General features: G+C 61.2%; 1 protein-coding gene across 13 annotated transcripts in view; it reads right to left on the bottom strand.

Moving 5' to 3' along the window:
• Positions 1-16,108, bottom strand: part of LOC102538585 (dynactin subunit 1) — a 28,997-nt gene continuing 12,889 nt past the window's right edge. For 6 of the 13 annotated variants that reach the window (XM_072937805.1, XM_072937794.1, XM_072937793.1 and 3 more), the window contains 28 exons: positions 15,864-15,942; positions 15,636-15,670; positions 11,190-11,210; positions 9,766-9,957; positions 9,234-9,431; positions 8,880-9,084; positions 8,726-8,804; positions 8,456-8,615; positions 8,202-8,306; positions 7,840-8,031; positions 7,639-7,755; positions 7,254-7,406; positions 6,496-6,656; positions 6,222-6,390; positions 5,974-6,042; positions 5,677-5,739; positions 5,415-5,564; positions 5,091-5,252; positions 4,868-4,999; positions 4,542-4,667; positions 4,191-4,333; positions 3,790-3,956; positions 2,396-2,410; positions 2,084-2,217; positions 1,770-1,962; positions 1,434-1,513; positions 859-948; positions 1-448 (listed from right to left, as the gene is read on the bottom strand). In XM_072937805.1, coding sequence (XP_072793906.1) covers positions 311-448; positions 859-948; positions 1,434-1,513; positions 1,770-1,962; positions 2,084-2,217; positions 2,396-2,410; positions 3,790-3,956; positions 4,191-4,333; positions 4,542-4,667; positions 4,868-4,999; positions 5,091-5,252; positions 5,415-5,564; positions 5,677-5,739; positions 5,974-6,042; positions 6,222-6,390; positions 6,496-6,656; positions 7,254-7,406; positions 7,639-7,755; positions 7,840-8,031; positions 8,202-8,306; positions 8,456-8,615; positions 8,726-8,804; positions 8,880-9,084; positions 9,234-9,431; positions 9,766-9,957; positions 11,190-11,210; positions 15,636-15,670; positions 15,864-15,942 — 3,528 coding nt within the window. In that variant the 3' untranslated portion in view covers positions 1-310. Of the gene's footprint in view, positions 449-858; positions 949-1,433; positions 1,514-1,769; positions 1,963-2,083; positions 2,218-2,395; positions 2,411-3,789; positions 3,957-4,190; positions 4,334-4,541; positions 4,668-4,867; positions 5,000-5,090; positions 5,253-5,414; positions 5,565-5,676; positions 5,740-5,973; positions 6,043-6,221; positions 6,391-6,495; positions 6,657-7,253; positions 7,407-7,638; positions 7,756-7,839; positions 8,032-8,201; positions 8,307-8,455; positions 8,616-8,725; positions 8,805-8,879; positions 9,085-9,233; positions 9,432-9,765; positions 9,958-11,189; positions 11,211-12,602; positions 12,648-15,635; positions 15,671-15,863; positions 15,943-16,108 lie in introns of those variants that run through there. The other 7 variants (XM_072937800.1, XM_072937798.1, XM_072937802.1 and 4 more) reach the window with 7 other exon arrangements.

The raw sequence follows: 16,108 nt of genomic DNA, 5'->3' as shown, positions 1-16,108 counted from the left end.
TCAAGGCGTGAAGTCCTTTATTAGGGGGACCTCACACAACCTTTGTGGTGGGGTCTCAGCCTGCCCCCCACGGCCCCTGAGGCTCCTCAGGAAGGAGGAAGCAGCTAACAGCGGGTTTTGGCAGAGGCCGGGGAATGGAAATAGGGGAACCCACGTCAAGGGGCCGAGGCGGGACACTGACAGGTGGGGGTGAGGCTGACCGAGGCAGGAAGAGCTCTCCACACCCGGGGGCTGGCCGAGGGGGCTGTGCGGCAGGCAGAGCGGCCCCAGGAGGGCTGAGGGGAGAAGGGGACCACGGGGCAAGGAGCACTTAGGAGATGAGGCGGCCGTGAAGCTGGTGTAGCTGCTCCTGGGTGAGCACCAGCCGGTGCCGCTGCCCAAGGCCAGCCGCGCACGAGAAGGTCACTTTGCCCACGTACACAGTGTCGTCCTGCTGCTCCTCCTTGGCCTGGGGGTTGGGGGAGGAAGAGGCCCCAGGTCAGGGGCTCACTTGTGCCGTGTGCCCCTGACACGGTCCTGAGCACTGAGACCGAGGCAGCCTCTCAGGACCTGAGGCTTTGAGGCTCCTCGGTTATGACAACCACGTTTTTTTCCAAATCAGAACTGGGGTACACAGCCTGACAAGGGAGTTTTCAGCCCATCCTGATATTGAAAGTCATAGATGTTTGTGAAAATATTGGAATCTTTGGAAGCCTTGCAAGCACTCTTAAGTTGCTTCCAAGTAAGGCTGGGCGAGGTAACTCAGATGTGCAGTTGTTGGACCTGAGACCCCAGGGGCCTCTTCAAATTCTAGGGAGAGGGGAAGGACCCACCTGAGCCCTCCATACTGCCCACCCTCCTCCCCGCGCTCCCCCTTACCCTGAGGAAGGCTGATGAGGGGAAGGTAGCAAAGTCAGTGGGGACCGTGGCTCCGGGGCGCTGAGATACGGTCTCCTTAAGGACCTCATCCTGGTGGAGGAGGGGAAGAGGCTTCATTCAGGGGACCCCACCGGCTAGCCCAGTGTGGTTTCACAGGAACACTCAGACCAAGGAAGCAGGGACCCACTCCTCTTCATCACCACACTTTTGCTCTCAACTCCAACCCCACTGCTACCCAACATCCTTACTTTACAGATCCTTCAAGGCCCAACTCAGGCTCTGCAGCTTCTGGGAAGCCACCCCGACCATCCTACCCCGCAGTGACCTCAGCTCCGACAGAAGCGGCACCTGAACCAGACGCCCAACCTGTCTTGCTGATGAGAATCTGTACCGAGAGTGAGCTCCCAAGGCAGGAACCCCGCCTTCCCTGCCACCCCTCCCCAGCGGGCCGTCGAGCACAGGGCTGGGCTCCAGGAACCCTGGCACCTCCTGTGGGAGTGAGTGTGCCCAGGGCCCCCCAGCGAGCGCTCTGAAATGAGCACCGCAGGGTGAGAAAGGGCGGGGTCCAAACTGACCTTGAGCTTCTCGACGGTGTCACTTAGGGCCTTGAGCTGAGCCACCTGCTCCAGGAGCTGGGCCGATGGGCTTTTGGCAGCTGCAGGGAGAGCAGGCTAGTGAGGCCACCAAGGCCCAGGCAGGCAGCCGAGCTGGGCTAAGGGTCAAGAGTGCAAATGCTGGACCCTCCAACGGGGCAGACACGGAAGAGAGCAGGTGAACCGAGCAAACTGAACACAGAGGCCACGGAGCAGTGCTGGCGGAGCCTCCCGGCATGAGAACTGCCCGGGCAGGGACTGCATCTCCGGGGCAAGGCGGGGATCTGTGGTTCATCCCAGGAGCTGGCAGGTCCATACCAGGGCTGGCGCGGGTGATGTCCACCACACGGGTGTGCGTGCTCAGCTGATTCAACGTGTCCAGCAGCTGGGTGGTCTTTCGGTACAGCGCTCCAGAGGCTAGCTCACTGCCAGGGCCCTCGTGGGGTGGGAGGGAGAACTTCGCCGCATGCAGAGGGGGCAGGGCTGCTAAGGACGCCTTCATCTGGGCTCCCTGTGAAGGAGGGGATGAGGGAAGAGGGGTGGCGGTGAGAGGTGACAGCAGACCCTGCCCCCTGGTCATCAGTGAGGCAGCTATACGCCACCTCGACCCGTCCTCCCCAGGACCCGCTCACCTTGAGGACACTGTTCTCGCGCTGCAGCTGGGAGATGTGCAGTCTCATGGCAGAGATCTGCTGAAGCAGCAGCGGCGAGTCCTTCACCAGCCCTGGGCCTGGCACAGACGCCGGAGCCTGTCCGGGGGCACCGCCTGTGGGGACCACAGCAAATGTCATCAGCACAGGTGGAGAGGGCTGAAGACGGCCTCCACCCGCAATCATCCCCTCCTACCTCCAGTCCTGAATGCTCCCAAGGGGCAAGTCTCATCCTGCGCCCCCAGCCCCGACTCCCACCAGCCCTGTTCACCCCCAGCCAGGATGGGTCTCTACCTCGCTGCTGCTCTTCTGTGCTCAGGACAGCCCACGGGGAGCAGGAAAAGAGGAGAGAGGAATTAGATGATCTGGGGGTGAGGGGGGACACACCAGAGGAATCCCGGGCGTGCGGGAAAACCCTTCTCCTGATCACCACACCTTCTCTAGCAAGACCCTGCCTCTCTCGGGGGAAAGAGCGTGTGAAAGACAGAAAAGGGAGCGAGGCCACAAGACGGGGTGCAAGGAAGAGTAGCCGCAGGAGTGTGCGCTGGAGGAAGCACGTGGGGCATGAGGCCGTTCCTGCCTCATACTCCATCTCCAAGAAAGACAGACGGAAAGCTCCCGAGACCCTTGGTGCTCCCTAGCGGCAAAACTTACGTTGAAGATGCAGACACATTCCCTGTCCCTCAGGTCCCCCACTGCTCTGAGGCAAAAGTCACCATTTTTTTTTTTGGTGGGAAGTTTCATAGATTAAGAACCAATATTTGTTTAAAGAACTCATGCTAAAACAACACTATGTGGTAATTCTGGAGACTCCTCTCCCAAGGAACATGGACACATCTGCACCATGAAGACTGTACAGTCAAGAAGACACTTGGTGACCTCCGGTATCAAGCAGCACCAGTGATGGGGCCTCCGAATGAGGACAAGACCCTAGGTGAGGCCAGCTGACAGGAGAGGCCCAGCAGGGGGATCTAGAGATCCTGAGGGCTTAATTCCACTACAATGAGTTTGTCTGCTGGAGGTGAGGAGGGCAAGCAAGAAGCGGAAGACAGAACAAAAGCAAACTACACAGTAGATGGGAACGAGGATGGCGATGACCGTGACCTTGGTCAGGAAGCTGGGGAGATGAGGCCTGGAAGCCAGAAAAACTCCAAGTAAGGAGCCTTGGCCACACAAAGAGACCAGGCAAAGGTCAGAACACAAGCCCCAGGTGACACTGGGCGAATTCAGCAACGGAAGGGACAACCACACCACAGGGTGAAGCCACATGGACTCAGCGGGGAAAACGTAATGGCCACGCACAGGAGGAACGAGGGGCGAGCACCGGGCCCTGCTGGGAGCCATGGCCACGAGCCCCGCCTGCTGCAGGCCGGTGGCCCTCGTAAGTCACGGCTGGGACAGAAAGGCCAGACCGCAGAACCAGAAGGGACATTTACCAGCGTCTAACTGATGCTGTAACTCTGAGCTTCACGGACAACTTGGTGATGGCTCACTGCCCCCACTTGGTCAGACAACGCCACACATCTCAGGAGAAGTAAGTACTTGGTGAAAGCTGCCACGGAGTGACACCGGGCAAGCACGTTCCCAGCTGAACGTCCAGGCGGGTAAGAGGGGGCAGAAGTCAAACTGCGACCAAGGGCGGGAGGGAGGCCTTTCAGGTTCCTCTGGGCCGGCCCCACTGCACTCACCCCCAGCAATGTCAGAGACCAGGGTGGCAATACCCGAGGGAGGGGGCCCCCGGAGCCCCTCGATCGTGCGCTTGGACTGGCTGTTCAGCCGCTGCTTTAACTCTGCTTTCTCTGCCTCCAGCTGGTCGATGTCAGCCTGAAGGGCGTCCATCGTCTCCTCAAACTCTCTGTGAAGGAGAAGCTGGGCTTGGGCAGAGCCCCATCCCCACTCCTCAGTCCCAGCGGGTCCCGGGAGCGGCCCTGCCGGCGAGGAGCCAGGGGCAGAAGAGGCTCAGACTGGGACCACACCATGGGGCTGTGCCCCCGGGGGAGTCTCACTACGGGGGGGCCTGGGTTGGGGGGCAGAGAGCTGCTGCAGGAGGGAGGGCTGGAGTGAGCAGGGCCCGGGGGAGGTGCCTGACTTCTCCTTCTTCCGCAGCAGCGCCTGGGTCTCCTCCAGCCGGGTCTGGACCTTCTCGATGCGCTCGTCTGCATCCTTGGCCGCGCTGTCCAGCTTCTTCTCCAGGAGGCTCAGCCGCACGTTGGCCTCACTGAGCTCCTCCCCCTGGACGAGGGCAGAGCGCGTCTAGTCCCCTAACACCCCCACGGCCCCCCAGGGACATGGCTAGACCGTGAGACAGCAGGCCCCCTCAGGCCCCGCAAGAACTCCCACTGACCACAGGCACCACGCCCCCCCTCAGCCAACACCACGGCTGCCCTGTGCCCCACAGTACTTCCTGTCCCCCCAGGTCCTGAGCCTTCCCTGCCCTCACCTTGATCTTGAGTGACTTCTTCAGCTCCTTGATAACTGTCTCTCGATCTTCAAGCTTCAAGCCCAGGCCTTCAGCGTCTGTGATCTCCGCACGAAGGGCTGCCGCCCGCAGCTCAACAGGGGGAGGCTAAGGGTCAGGGTCAGGGCAGAGGGCGGGGCGGGGAGAGAAGGTCACCAAGGTGCTCCTTTTAGAGATCCGGTCACAGGGAAAACTCCTCGCTCTCTCCAAATCCCTTCCCTCGGCCTCCAGCCCTCCCGTAACAGCAGTAGCTCTGGCAGCCCAGCTCCTCCAGGCCCCCGGAGGCCTCCAAGGGGCTCCCCACCCACCTTGCTAGGGGGCCGGTCTGCGTCGTACTCTCCCTCCTGCATGGCTGTGGCCACCTTGTTCATGGTGCTGATGAGGATGCTGCACGACTGGCGCAGACACTCATGGGGGCTGCTGGAGGGGGCCCCGTAGATCTGTAGGAGCCCACGGCAACAGTGAGAACTCCACACAGGGGGCCCAGCTGACTCCCCCAGCACCACCTTCAGCCCAGCCATCCCGGCCCACCTGCTCGTTTGCTTTGAAAGCCAGCTCCTCCAGGGCAGCCACAGGCAGTCCCTCATTCTCCGCCAGCGGGGCGACGAGCTGGGCGGCAGCAGCTGCCACCTCCTGCAGCACAGCCACCACCCACGTCAAGTGCTTCCTGCAGTCCAGGAGGGTGTCAGACACCTGTGCAACCGGTCAGAGTCAGGAGCCCACCCTGGGCCCAGCACCACAGCCCCCAGCTCTCTCAAAACCATGCTTGTCCCCCAACCAGAGCCCGATCTTGCCATGCCAGGCCCCTCCTGGTTCTACTCAGCTTCCTTCCCGTTTCCTCTCCCAGCCCTAAACCTGTGGGCCGAAGGCTAGTGCAGCTGGGATCCCGGGAGCATCCGTCCCTGGCATTCGCCTTCGGATCTTCTTGCAGAACTGGCGGATGTCGCTGCACGATGTTTCCAGGTCCCGGAGCAGGAGGGCAATACCTGAAGCCTCCTGCCCACCCTGGTCAGGGAGTAGGAAATGCACGGGGAACCAAGTCAGCATTGGGGCTGAGGGTGAGGAGGTGGGGACCGAGAAGGAAGAGGAGCCCACGCAGACCCAGCTGTGCTCTCACCTGCAAGAAGGCGCGCAGCCGGCCCGCCTCCACGCTCATGCAGTCCAGGGCGCTCTGCGTGAACTGTGAGGACGGAGACACGGCGCTCAGCCCTCAGCAGGAGGCCCTCTGCCCCATCACCACCTCTAAGGAGTCTCCGCCCTCGGCTGACCCCTGTACATAGTGGGCCCTCTGGCTTCCCTGATCTGGCCTTAGTGACCCTGATCCAGTCTTACGTGACACCCCTTAAGGGCCTGATCGGATGTCTTCCGTTTCTGGTCTCTCTAAGGGGCTCAGCCGCCGGCCCGGACACCTCACCTTGATGTGGTCGGCCAGCTGCATGGTGCTGTCCTCAGGCTGATCGGCGAGGTGGATGCTGTACAGATGCTGAAGACAGATGACAAAGAGGCAGACGGCCTTCAGGCCTTGGAAGAATGGAGAATTCTTCCCAAACTGCAATTTGAGCCCCAGGTATCCTGGGACTCCAGGGGTACGAGAGAGCAAGGGCGCCCAGCAGAAGAAACTCTCCCTTCCTCCCGGGCCAAGCCGGGGTTCTCGCCCCAGACCTGGTAGTACTTGATGGCTTTGGTGAGAGGCTCCACGTTGACAGTCTCATCCAGCTGATCCTTGTGCAGCAGCTCGATGAGGAAATCCAAGGAGCGCTCGTGGGCACTCATCTCGGGGTAGAGGCTGCCCACCTTCTTATACATGTCCACGTGGCACTGAGAGAGGGCACTGGAGACCAGCAGAGGGCCCGGTGAGGCCAGGGTCTCCCAGGCAATGTCAGTTCCAGCCAGTCCCGGGCCCGTGGCCCTGGCGTAGGGCTCGGGGGTCACTTACTGCTCGTAACGGTGCAGGGTGGCCTGCAGCAAACTCAGCGAGTACACCAGCCCCGCAGCAAAGCTGAGCTGCTCCCCCGCGGCCCCTCGAAGCCCTGGCCGCTCTGAACAGTTCTCACTTAGTTCAAACTTCTCCTGAGCCTGCTTCCGGATCAGCTCTGCCTGTGGGAGGAAGCACCAGAGACCTGGGGCTCAGGGCAGAGAACGGAGAACGCAGACTTAGGAATACACGGAGCTGAGCAACTATGCGCGGGGCACGGAGACGTGAGGGAGAAAGCAGAGACAGCTCTCAGACGGGCAAGGAGCCGTATACGGGGAGAGGGTACTGACGTGGTCACCGGTGGTCCTGGGGATCTGGGATGTGGGGATGGACGGGTAGCAGGACCAGTGGGATCAAGCTCCTTCCCAAGCCTTCAGGCTGCTGCTCCTGCTGCCCTTCTCCCTAGAACGCTCTCCTGACAATTATCTCCCCACTAATTCATAGGCATCTTCTGGGTCTCACCTCAAGCGTTATCCCTTCAGTGACGTCCCTCTATCTAAGTCAGATCCCCAGCTGTGTTCTCTCAAAGCAGCCACCTCCCCGCCGTCACCCGCCACGCGTAAGAAACGTCTGCCTGGGCCCCTGCTGACTGTGCTCCTCACTGCATCGCGAACTCTGCGAGCGGCGGCGCTGCCTGCTGCCTTTCCTCGGCATCCACAAGGCCCGGTTCAGAGCAAGTTTAACAGACTCCAGCGGAGCATGTGATGGACAGACTGTACCTTGCAAACGAGACGAGGAATGAGCAGCAGCACCAGGACGCAGTCGTGGTCCCCGCCTGGCCGAAGGAAGCTGTCGGGCATGAAGGCTGTCAGCAGGGACATGTGCCGGTTGGCCTGGGCCACCTCCATCTGCCTCAATTCCATCTCAATTGCCTGTGAGGCAGACAAAGAGGTGGGCTCTCGGCCAGGCTGGAGAGAACCTCGTAACCGCCATGCCGTGCTCCACCCTGTGCCCTGCTTCTGGGACAAGCCCAGGCCAGGAGGCTTCCAAACCACCCCCCTACCCAGGAACCTGAAGCCCAGAAGCCCAGGCCAAGTCAGCGCACAGCCGCGCCCGGGCTGGCGCCCCGGCACTCAGCTGTCTCCGGCCACCCCCTCCCCTGACCTTGGCGTGGGCCTTCGTCTCAGCAAACTTGATCTTGAAGTCAAAAGTCTCCGGCGGCGGCTGCTGCTGCCTCTCCGCAGATGCCTCCTGCTGGCTCGTCAGCTCGCGGTTCACGTCCTGGGGCGGGACAGACGGTGAGGCACGGCCGGCTCCCCAGGCTCCCGGGATGGCCACGGGCAGCGCGCAGGGGGCACCAGGCACCTGCAGGTGGGCGGTCAGCTGGCGGTACTTCTTGATGGTTTGCTGATAGTCTGCCACCGTCTCTTGGGCCGCCTCCACCCGCTTCTGGGCCTCCCGGACCCGCGCGCCCGCCATGTCCAGCTGCTCCCGCAGCTCCAGCTCCGTCTCGCGCGCGTTCTCCTGCAGCTCATCGTTCATCTCGTTCATTGCTTCCTGGGAGGCCGCGAGGCGGGGGGAAGGAAAGTCGGGGGGAGGGCACAGGCCTGGGTGGGTTCACTCACCACACGCCCTGCTCCAAGGTCAGGGGTCACAGGTCAGTCCATCCCTCAGTAAGCCCCTCCCAACCCCCAGGGTCAGAGGTCAGGGGGCTGCTGTTCTCTCACCAAGTCGCCCACGGTCTCCCTCAGTTCCCGCACTTTCTCCTCCAGATTCAGGTTCCGGTCCGTCAGCATCTCCACCATCTCCTCAGCACCCAGAGCGGCGTCCACCTGCGTAACCGGGAGGGGGCAGGGAGGAGGCTGCTGAAAGGGGCCCAGACAGCACCCAGAGGCGGCGCCAGCAGGGCGGTTGGCGGGGGCCCCCCAGGCCAGCGGGGGGTCGGCAGGGGCGCCCCGGGCAAGGCGCTGGGCCCCCAGACCTGCTCCTTGAGCTCATCGATGGTGCTCTCCGCCTGGGTCAGCTCCTCCTGCAGCCGCTCCCGCTGCTGCCTCACAGCTTCCAGCTCTTGGTTCTTCTTCTCCATGAGCTTCTGGAGTTTCACATGCTCCTGCTTCTCTGAGGAAGAAAGATCCCGCATCCTGGGGGAAAGTGGAGAGAGAAGAAGAGGGCGTGCGTCAGAGCCCCCGCGTGATGGCCGCCCTGACACGTCTGGAGGCCGCCGGGCGAGCCCAGCAGCAGGGGGCCCTACCTCACCAGGGCGTCCTTCAGGCGTGCATTCTGCTCCTCGAGCTGCTTGAGCTGATAGCTGGACGCAGCACCGTCTGAGCCTGGGGAAGACCATCGACACTTTCAGACAAGGTTCCGACCCTGCCACTTGGTGCCCGGCTGCTCCTGGCCCTTACCCTTCTCTTCAATCTCGGCCTTGAGGATCTCCAAGTCGGTGGTGAGCTCGTCCACACGCTCCTTCAGCGCCTCCACCTCCTGCTGCAGGGACTCGGCCCGCTCTTCGGCCATCTCCTTGTCCAGAGTGGCCATCTCGATGGCGTCCGCAGTGTCGGCCATCTCCTCCATGTAGCGTTCCTTGGCCTCCAGCGCCTCCTTGGCTTCCTGAAGAGCGGTGGAGGTGGGCGGGGGCACGAGCGCGCAGCACGCACCCTTTCTCACAGGACACTCCAGGCTCCGGTTCCAGCCCAGTTCCCAGCGCGCTTCCCCGGGCCCCGGGCCTCCCCAGACGCCCCCTTCATCCCAGACCCCACCTTCCGCGCCTCCTTGAGGCGCCGCTGCAGGTCTGCCTGCTGCTCCTGCATTTTGCTTTTCCATTCTTGCACCTGCTCCAGCTGGATCTTGTGTTTCTCCAACTCTTTTAGTTTTGCCTTGTCTTCCGCACGTTTCAGTCGCAGGGTCTCCAGTTTCTCCTCCAGGTCCCGCACCTGGGCCCTCAGCCCCTCCTCCTCCTGCACAGGAGAGACACCGTGGTCTATGCACAGCCACCCTACCTTCCCCACCGAGGCTAAGCAGAAAGAAACGTATGTAGCCGTCATTCCAGGCGCAGGGTCAATGGAAGTGGCATACGAACATCTGAGGGAAGCCCAACGCGTACGGAGCAAGTGTGGGAGAAGGGCAGAGAGGAAAGGGGAGCTTGGTCAGTGATGGGAGGCCTATGTGCTGTCCCCACCCTTCTGACCCAAGTTCTGGGCCTCCCCCAGCCCTGGGAAACGTCTAAGCTCCTGTCAGGGTGACAGGCCCCTTTGTGTCTTGGTTCTTCTTCACACTGACCCCAGTCCTTACCTTAGAGGGGGAAGGAAGCGGGGGGGCTGCTCCGGGAGAGGTGAGGGCCGGCGTGGGGATGATGGGGGCTGCGAGCGGGGTCTGGGCTGGGGTGCTGGGCTCGCTGCTGCTCAGCTCGCCTGCGGATGCTGATCCGGAGGGGCCCAGGGAGCTACTGGCCCCGGCCGCCCCGGAACTGGCTGGACGGGTGGGCTATCGGAGAGGGTAGGGGCAGACCAGAAAGAGCAGGGAACAGGGGTGGTAAAGAGAGAGAGACGGAATATGAGATATGGTGAGAGAAGAGACAGAGGAGGATAAAGGCAGAGAGTATCAAAGCACAATGAGAACAGAGAGAGCGGAGGGCAGAGGGAAAATGAAACAGTCAGAGATAGTGACACAGGACCGGGGCGAGGGGGCGGTGGTGGGAGAGGAAGGGATGGAAGGAGACATAAGATTATACGGCTCCTCCCTTGGCACTGACCTCACGTTCCTCCCAGCTCTGGCACTATCCCCTTGGGGCAGAATCCCTCACTCCCAGACCTCCCCTCTGTGACCCACTTGTGATCATTCTAGCGACTTCTTAACACTATCCTATCGTTGCTCTGGGCCTGTGCCCTCCTCCCCCAGGGGGAAAAGTGCCTCAATGTCCTTCCCAGAGAGAAAGAACAGGCTGATCTCTAACGTTCACGTTCCCAACGACAGCTGGGCTACAAGTGGGGGTGCGAGGCTCCCCACCCCTGCGAGGCCCTCCCCGCTCTTTAAATGAAGCTGACTCTCCTTCCCTTGGTCTACCTCAGGGGAGCCTGCAGGTAAAAGGGTGAGGGTAAAAGTTGCAATCCTTGGCTCCCCCCAAAACAAGGTCAGTACAGTCAACCCACCTGTCACCTCCCTCTCCCAACACACAGGGGCTCTAATCAGAGGACGCTCCCCCGGCCCCGTGGGGTGAGGCCCCGAGCAGGCAGGCCTGCCCGCGCTCTTCCTCGCAGGGCTGAGCCTCGAGGCTCTCCAGCTGGGCTGACACGCAGAGACTGCGTGCTAGCCAGACTGCCCCCCGCCACCCAAAGCCTTTCACAGACACACCCACCTCCTTATTCCCTGACACTGACACAGCCAAGTTCTTTTTCACCTCTCTTCCAATCCCCCTGCCCCCCACACACCCACCCAAAAGCTGGTCAAAATGCCCTTCTTCGAGAAAGCCTGCCTGGATTAACCACAACCACTCTGATTTCTCTTCTGCATTCAAGCTACCCCCTCTGAGAGCCAAGAGTCATTTTCTCAGGAGGGGCCTGTCATTACCCTCGGTCCCCTCACTCCCCTGAAAAGAGAAGCCAGGATGCACTGTGACCAACTTTCACTTGCCCGTACACATGCCCACTCACATGCACACGCCTAAAATGTGTGTGTACACTCAGCAGTGGCTTGTACAGAGGCCTGCTTTTTCTCACCTTGGGCCGCCGAGTTGTGGTCTGGACAGGCAACAGGAGCCAGAGGAGAAGTAGTCAGGAAAGAAAGGACAATGGAAGACAGACAGACAGCAAAAGGGACAGCAGTGAGAGCAGGAGCAGCAACAGGAATGAGGCCACGGCTAGCAGTCCCCCCGCTCCCTCCCTCCCCACCCCATCCCCTTCCTCCAGTGAATCTCCGGGTCCTACTCCAGGGACTCAGAACTCTGATTCCCCACTGGCTCCTCTCCCTGCTTCTGTCCTACCCTTGCAGACCTCACCCCTTCAGACACCCTGGAAACCCCAGAAGTCCCCATCTCCTAGGCTGAACCACAGGAGACCAAGGGCAGCAGCTGGCAGAGAAGGTCTCCAGAGACCAGCCTTCTGCAACACCTTCTCCCGCTCCAGCCCAGAGCCCCACCCGCCCGCCACCCCCAAGGACCTTCCCAGGTCAGCCCCTTTCTTCCAGTGCCAGACTCCACAGAGGACTCCCTAGAAATCCCATGTGACGTGAGGGATGATATGAACCCAGAAGTGAGGGACAGGAACCTGCAGAGGGAGATCAAGTCCCCGAGGAAGAGGAGGGAGGCTGTCCTCCCGCACCCCAACCCCCTCCCCAGGACCAGTTCTCGCAGCAGTCCCCAGCCCAGGGCAGAGGGCTCAGGTGTCAGCACCATGAATATTGCATTAGCCAGAAGCTCAGAGCTCAGCAAAGTAACCCCATCCGCCTGCAAGAAAGGAGGTGGGGGCGGGCAGCAGCACTGGGAAACCACTGCCCAGAGCCAAAGCCAGAAACCCCTCAGGTCACTGCAAAGTGGGAAACAGATGATTAACTCCAACACCCAAATGGTGTTCTTGCCACCCAGAGTCTCACAGATCTGGCAAAAACAAGATTTGCCTTGGGCCCTGCTTCTAGGTCTCCCCAGGAGACTAACCCCGCCCTCTACTACCCTGGGTGACCCTCCATAGCTGTGTGTCAAAAGCTACTCTAGGCAGAGCCCCTTGGTACAAACCCCAGCGAGGGTGGGATGCTGGCAGTGCAACCAAGGGTCATTCTAGCAACGGTCGGGTGAGGCAGGCCTGCTAGAGGCATGAACATGTGGACCTCCTTCCCCAGATCCTCTCAGAGGAATCGCTCCCAGAGCAAAAGATGCGTGAAGCCCAAGCCTGTGAGGCCACTGGGTACAAGGCCCGGAACAGAGATTCAGAGCCAAAAGGAGGCAGGTCACGGAGCAGACGCCCCGGGCGTGGGGCACGGCAGCGACACACGCCCCTCCCTGCCCCCACCTGCATCCCTGTCCTCCTCCCCCGACCAAGTAGACGGAGGAAGGCAACCAGCCCCCACCCCGACCCCAGCAGCCTGCTGCCACCATCACGCTGCCAACCCGGCAGCAGGACCAGAGCGAGCAAGAGTACCTTTCGGGCTGTCGGTGCCTGTCTCATCATTGCAGAAAACCCAAGAGAGCCAGGAGAGGAAACAGAGGAAGGACAGACGGAGGGAAGGACGGAGGAAGGAGGGAGGGAAAGAGACCGAACAGAGGGAAAGGCGGCGGAGACAGGAGATTAGTGCATCAAATCCCAACAATGCAGCCTCAGCTTCCCGGCCTGGCAGCTCCCCCGCTGGCCAAGGGCTGCAGCTCAGATGCAGAAGCCCCCACAGGTGTGCGGTGGGGACAGCCAGGCTCCGGCAGGCACCGGAGAGGCATCCGGCCTAGTTCGCCAGCTTAGGCTGATGGCAGCCTCAGTGGTCGCAGCACCAGCTCCGCCTGACGTCATGCACCCACCCTCCTCTTCTCCACTGTGGGTGGAGTCACTGATCCTCGGTCACCTAGCAACCGCCAGGCTCTGCTGGCTCCTCCTCCTCCTCATGACTGGACAAAGTCCTCCCCTGAACCCGCCCTGCTTCCTCCTCCAAAGAACTGGTTCTGGCTCCTCCCTCCCCTTCCTGAGACCCCATCCCCAAGAATTTGCTCCAAGAAATTGGGCTGGGGGCCATCCCATTTCTGCGATGACCTCTCTGGGACCAGGGGTATCACTGGACAGGGACACCGGGTCTCGCTGCTTCATCAGCCTCTCTCATGCCCTCACTCCCCTCTGCCCACAACCCCATCATCTCCATTTCTGTCTCATACAAACAGACAACACCCTAATGGTGGCTCAGGAGGTGCGGGCGCCCAGAGCACCCCTCCTGTGATGACACCAGCTCTGCAGGGCACATATGAAACCCTGGGGAACATTCCATCTGGGCAGCGGCAGCGCTAATGACAGTGTCTGGCTCCTCTCCCAACTCTCCCCTGGTTGTAGGCAGGGCTGCGTCTGTCTATAACGGGCTTCTAGAAAGGGCTGCGCACCTTGCAGAGACGTCTGGTTTCTCTCCCGCCCTCCCCCTTTAAAAGCCCTTTTTTTGTTCTGGTGCAGCTCCCTGCTCCCTGTGAGAGAAGCACTGTGGAGGGAGACCGAGTGGGGGCCTGGACTACTTCACTGGCACTCTGCACCCACCGGGAGCCAAGGCGCAGCAAGGGAGTCTAGGCCGGGCTTTGCCACATCTCCCCAGGCAGCTGCCAAAACCCCGAGATTTGGGCACGGCTCAGGCCCCACCCAGGGCCAGGTGGGACTGCGGCCAGAACTCCTCCACAGACCCCAGACTGCAGCTCTCTGCTCTGGTCTCTTCGGGGGCCTGCGGTAAGATGGGAGCCGCAGCCAGGAGACAACAATCAAGGGGAAAAGCCAAGTGTCCGCAGCGGGTCCAGCATCCTTAAGGGCGGTATTTTCCTTCTTACATCCCTGTTCCGTCCTGAGCCAGGACCCCAGCATATTGTCTCCTCCAAGGCAAGACTCCCAAGTGAGGACCCGCCACCAAACAGACGTCAAAATCCGTCTCCTCCCCACCCCACTGCCTCAACCTAGCAGCTCCCCATGCAAGGTCAGAAGGGCCAGAAACAGACTGGCGACGAGGAAACCACAGAAACATACACACACCACAGGGCATACAGGTCAGACAGGCACATGCGGGGGGGACAGCCTGGGGACAGCCCCCAGGGCAGGGGCTGGTGTGAAGAAGTGGTCATGGCAGCGACTTAGGTAGGACAGAGCCCCAGGAGTGGCACGGCTGAGCCACACTCTGATGCTGGCTGGCGGAAGGCTGCGGGCCAGGGGAGGCGGGCAGCTCAGCCCCAGCGGATGGACGAGGCAGGGAGGGCGGGCTTCACGGCAGCCCCACCCAGAGGCAGGCACAGCGCAGGCTTCTGAACTCAGGACTGCTCCCCCTGTGCTCTGTTCCCTGACCGCCCGCCTCCTCACCCAACCTCCTCACTTCGTAAGTCCTCCACTCCCGAACCCCCGGTCTCCCCTGCCACTACCCCTCAGTTCAGGCTAAGTGAGAAGCCACTGCAACCCAGTAAACGCTCTACTCCACGCAGCTGCTGTTTCCGGTCAAATGCTTGGCATCTCTGACTAGAAGTCCGGAGGCAGGGGCAGGGGTGTGAGGACGGGTGAGAATCACCCCCAGTCAGTGCAACCTGGGCCTGGACACTGAGCCTGAGGACCCTGCACCCCTCAAAGGAATTCTGAAAGCCAGGCTGCCATGTCCTCTGGCCACCCCAGTCCCAAGGGTGCACGCACACGCACACACAGGCATGCAGCAGCCCAAGGACATGCAGGACAGCTGGGGAGGGGGCTCATGGCCCTCACCCACCCAGGCACAAACAGTAAACACACCACCTTCTTAGGCTTCAGTCCCCGCTGCATGAGGAGTAGGAAAGGGCAGAGTTAGAGAACAGAGTGAAGGTCACACGGCGCTGGCTGGCCAGACATCCTGGGTACAGGTGTTAGGACCAATTCAGGCACACACAGGTGTGGGCGGAGTCAGGTCACTGTCAAGTCCAGGGTTAAGTGAGAAGAGGGGTCTCTCAAGGATCAGCTTCCAGGAGGTCCACTACCTGGCCCAGGGAAGCTGGAGAGTCTGGAGCCCCACCTCACACACCCTGGACAGAGCAGCAGAGGGGAGCTACAGTGGGCCCTCTGCACACAGCCTACAACAGGTGGCAGAGGGCCCGGCTCCCTTCCATTCACCTGTGAATACGAGCGCGCCTTACTCCTCCAGTCCCTACCTTCCCCCTACCCTACACCCCTCGGGTGTCGGCAGCCTTGGGGACCAAAAGGCAGGAAGCTGACACTACTAGAGTCAGACCTGGCCTCCTTATGCCCCTGAGCCTCAGTTCCAATGGATCCAGAACTTCTGGGCCCTAACAGCTTTGCTCTGCTACGGCCTCTAGCGCTAAGGCAGCAACTCACACCCAGAAAGCGTCCTTCGCAGGGAGAATGGAGGCTGGAAGGCTAACTCCGTTTACTCACCTACTGCTTCTCCCTGCCAGGATGGGGTCTCCCTCCCCTCTTCCTCCTTTCCCGCTTTCTCCCTATTGCTCCCCACGCCCACCCCCAACCACTTACTGGTTTGCTGGTCTTTGCGTTTGAGTCAGCTCCCTCTGCAGAATGCAAACAGAAACAAAGTGTGTGCACTGAGGCGCAGGGGCACAGAGCACCGCGGCCGGGCAGGCAGGGTGTAACAAGGCCATACAGCACTGATGGAAAATCTCAGGATCCACTGCGGCCCCTGCTCGGGGGAGAAGTCCTGGGGACTCGCGGGTGTGAGGAGCAACGCAAGTAGGTGGTGCTCACCTCTCCTGAGGACCTTCGAGGCAGAAGAATCGGGTGTCTCTGGGGAAGTAGTGTCTGCTCCATCTTCAAACACCTGGATCTGAGGCCACAGAACAGACTCACTATAGCCAGATCACGGATGGGTGGACGGAACAGGGGCCCCTGCCCAGGTCCTAAGCAAGCCTGGGGTACAGGGCAGTCTCCCTAAGGATGGCTCTCAGTCTTTCCTCCCCCACTACCTCCCACTCTCCCACCCAGAGACTTAA

This window comes from Vicugna pacos, chromosome 15 (assembly GCF_048564905.1).
Source record: "Vicugna pacos chromosome 15, VicPac4, whole genome shotgun sequence".
NCBI lineage: Eukaryota > Metazoa > Chordata > Mammalia > Artiodactyla > Camelidae > Vicugna > Vicugna pacos.
The sequence above is the reverse complement of the archived record's forward strand: the minus strand, read 5'-3'. Positions and strand labels throughout refer to the sequence as shown.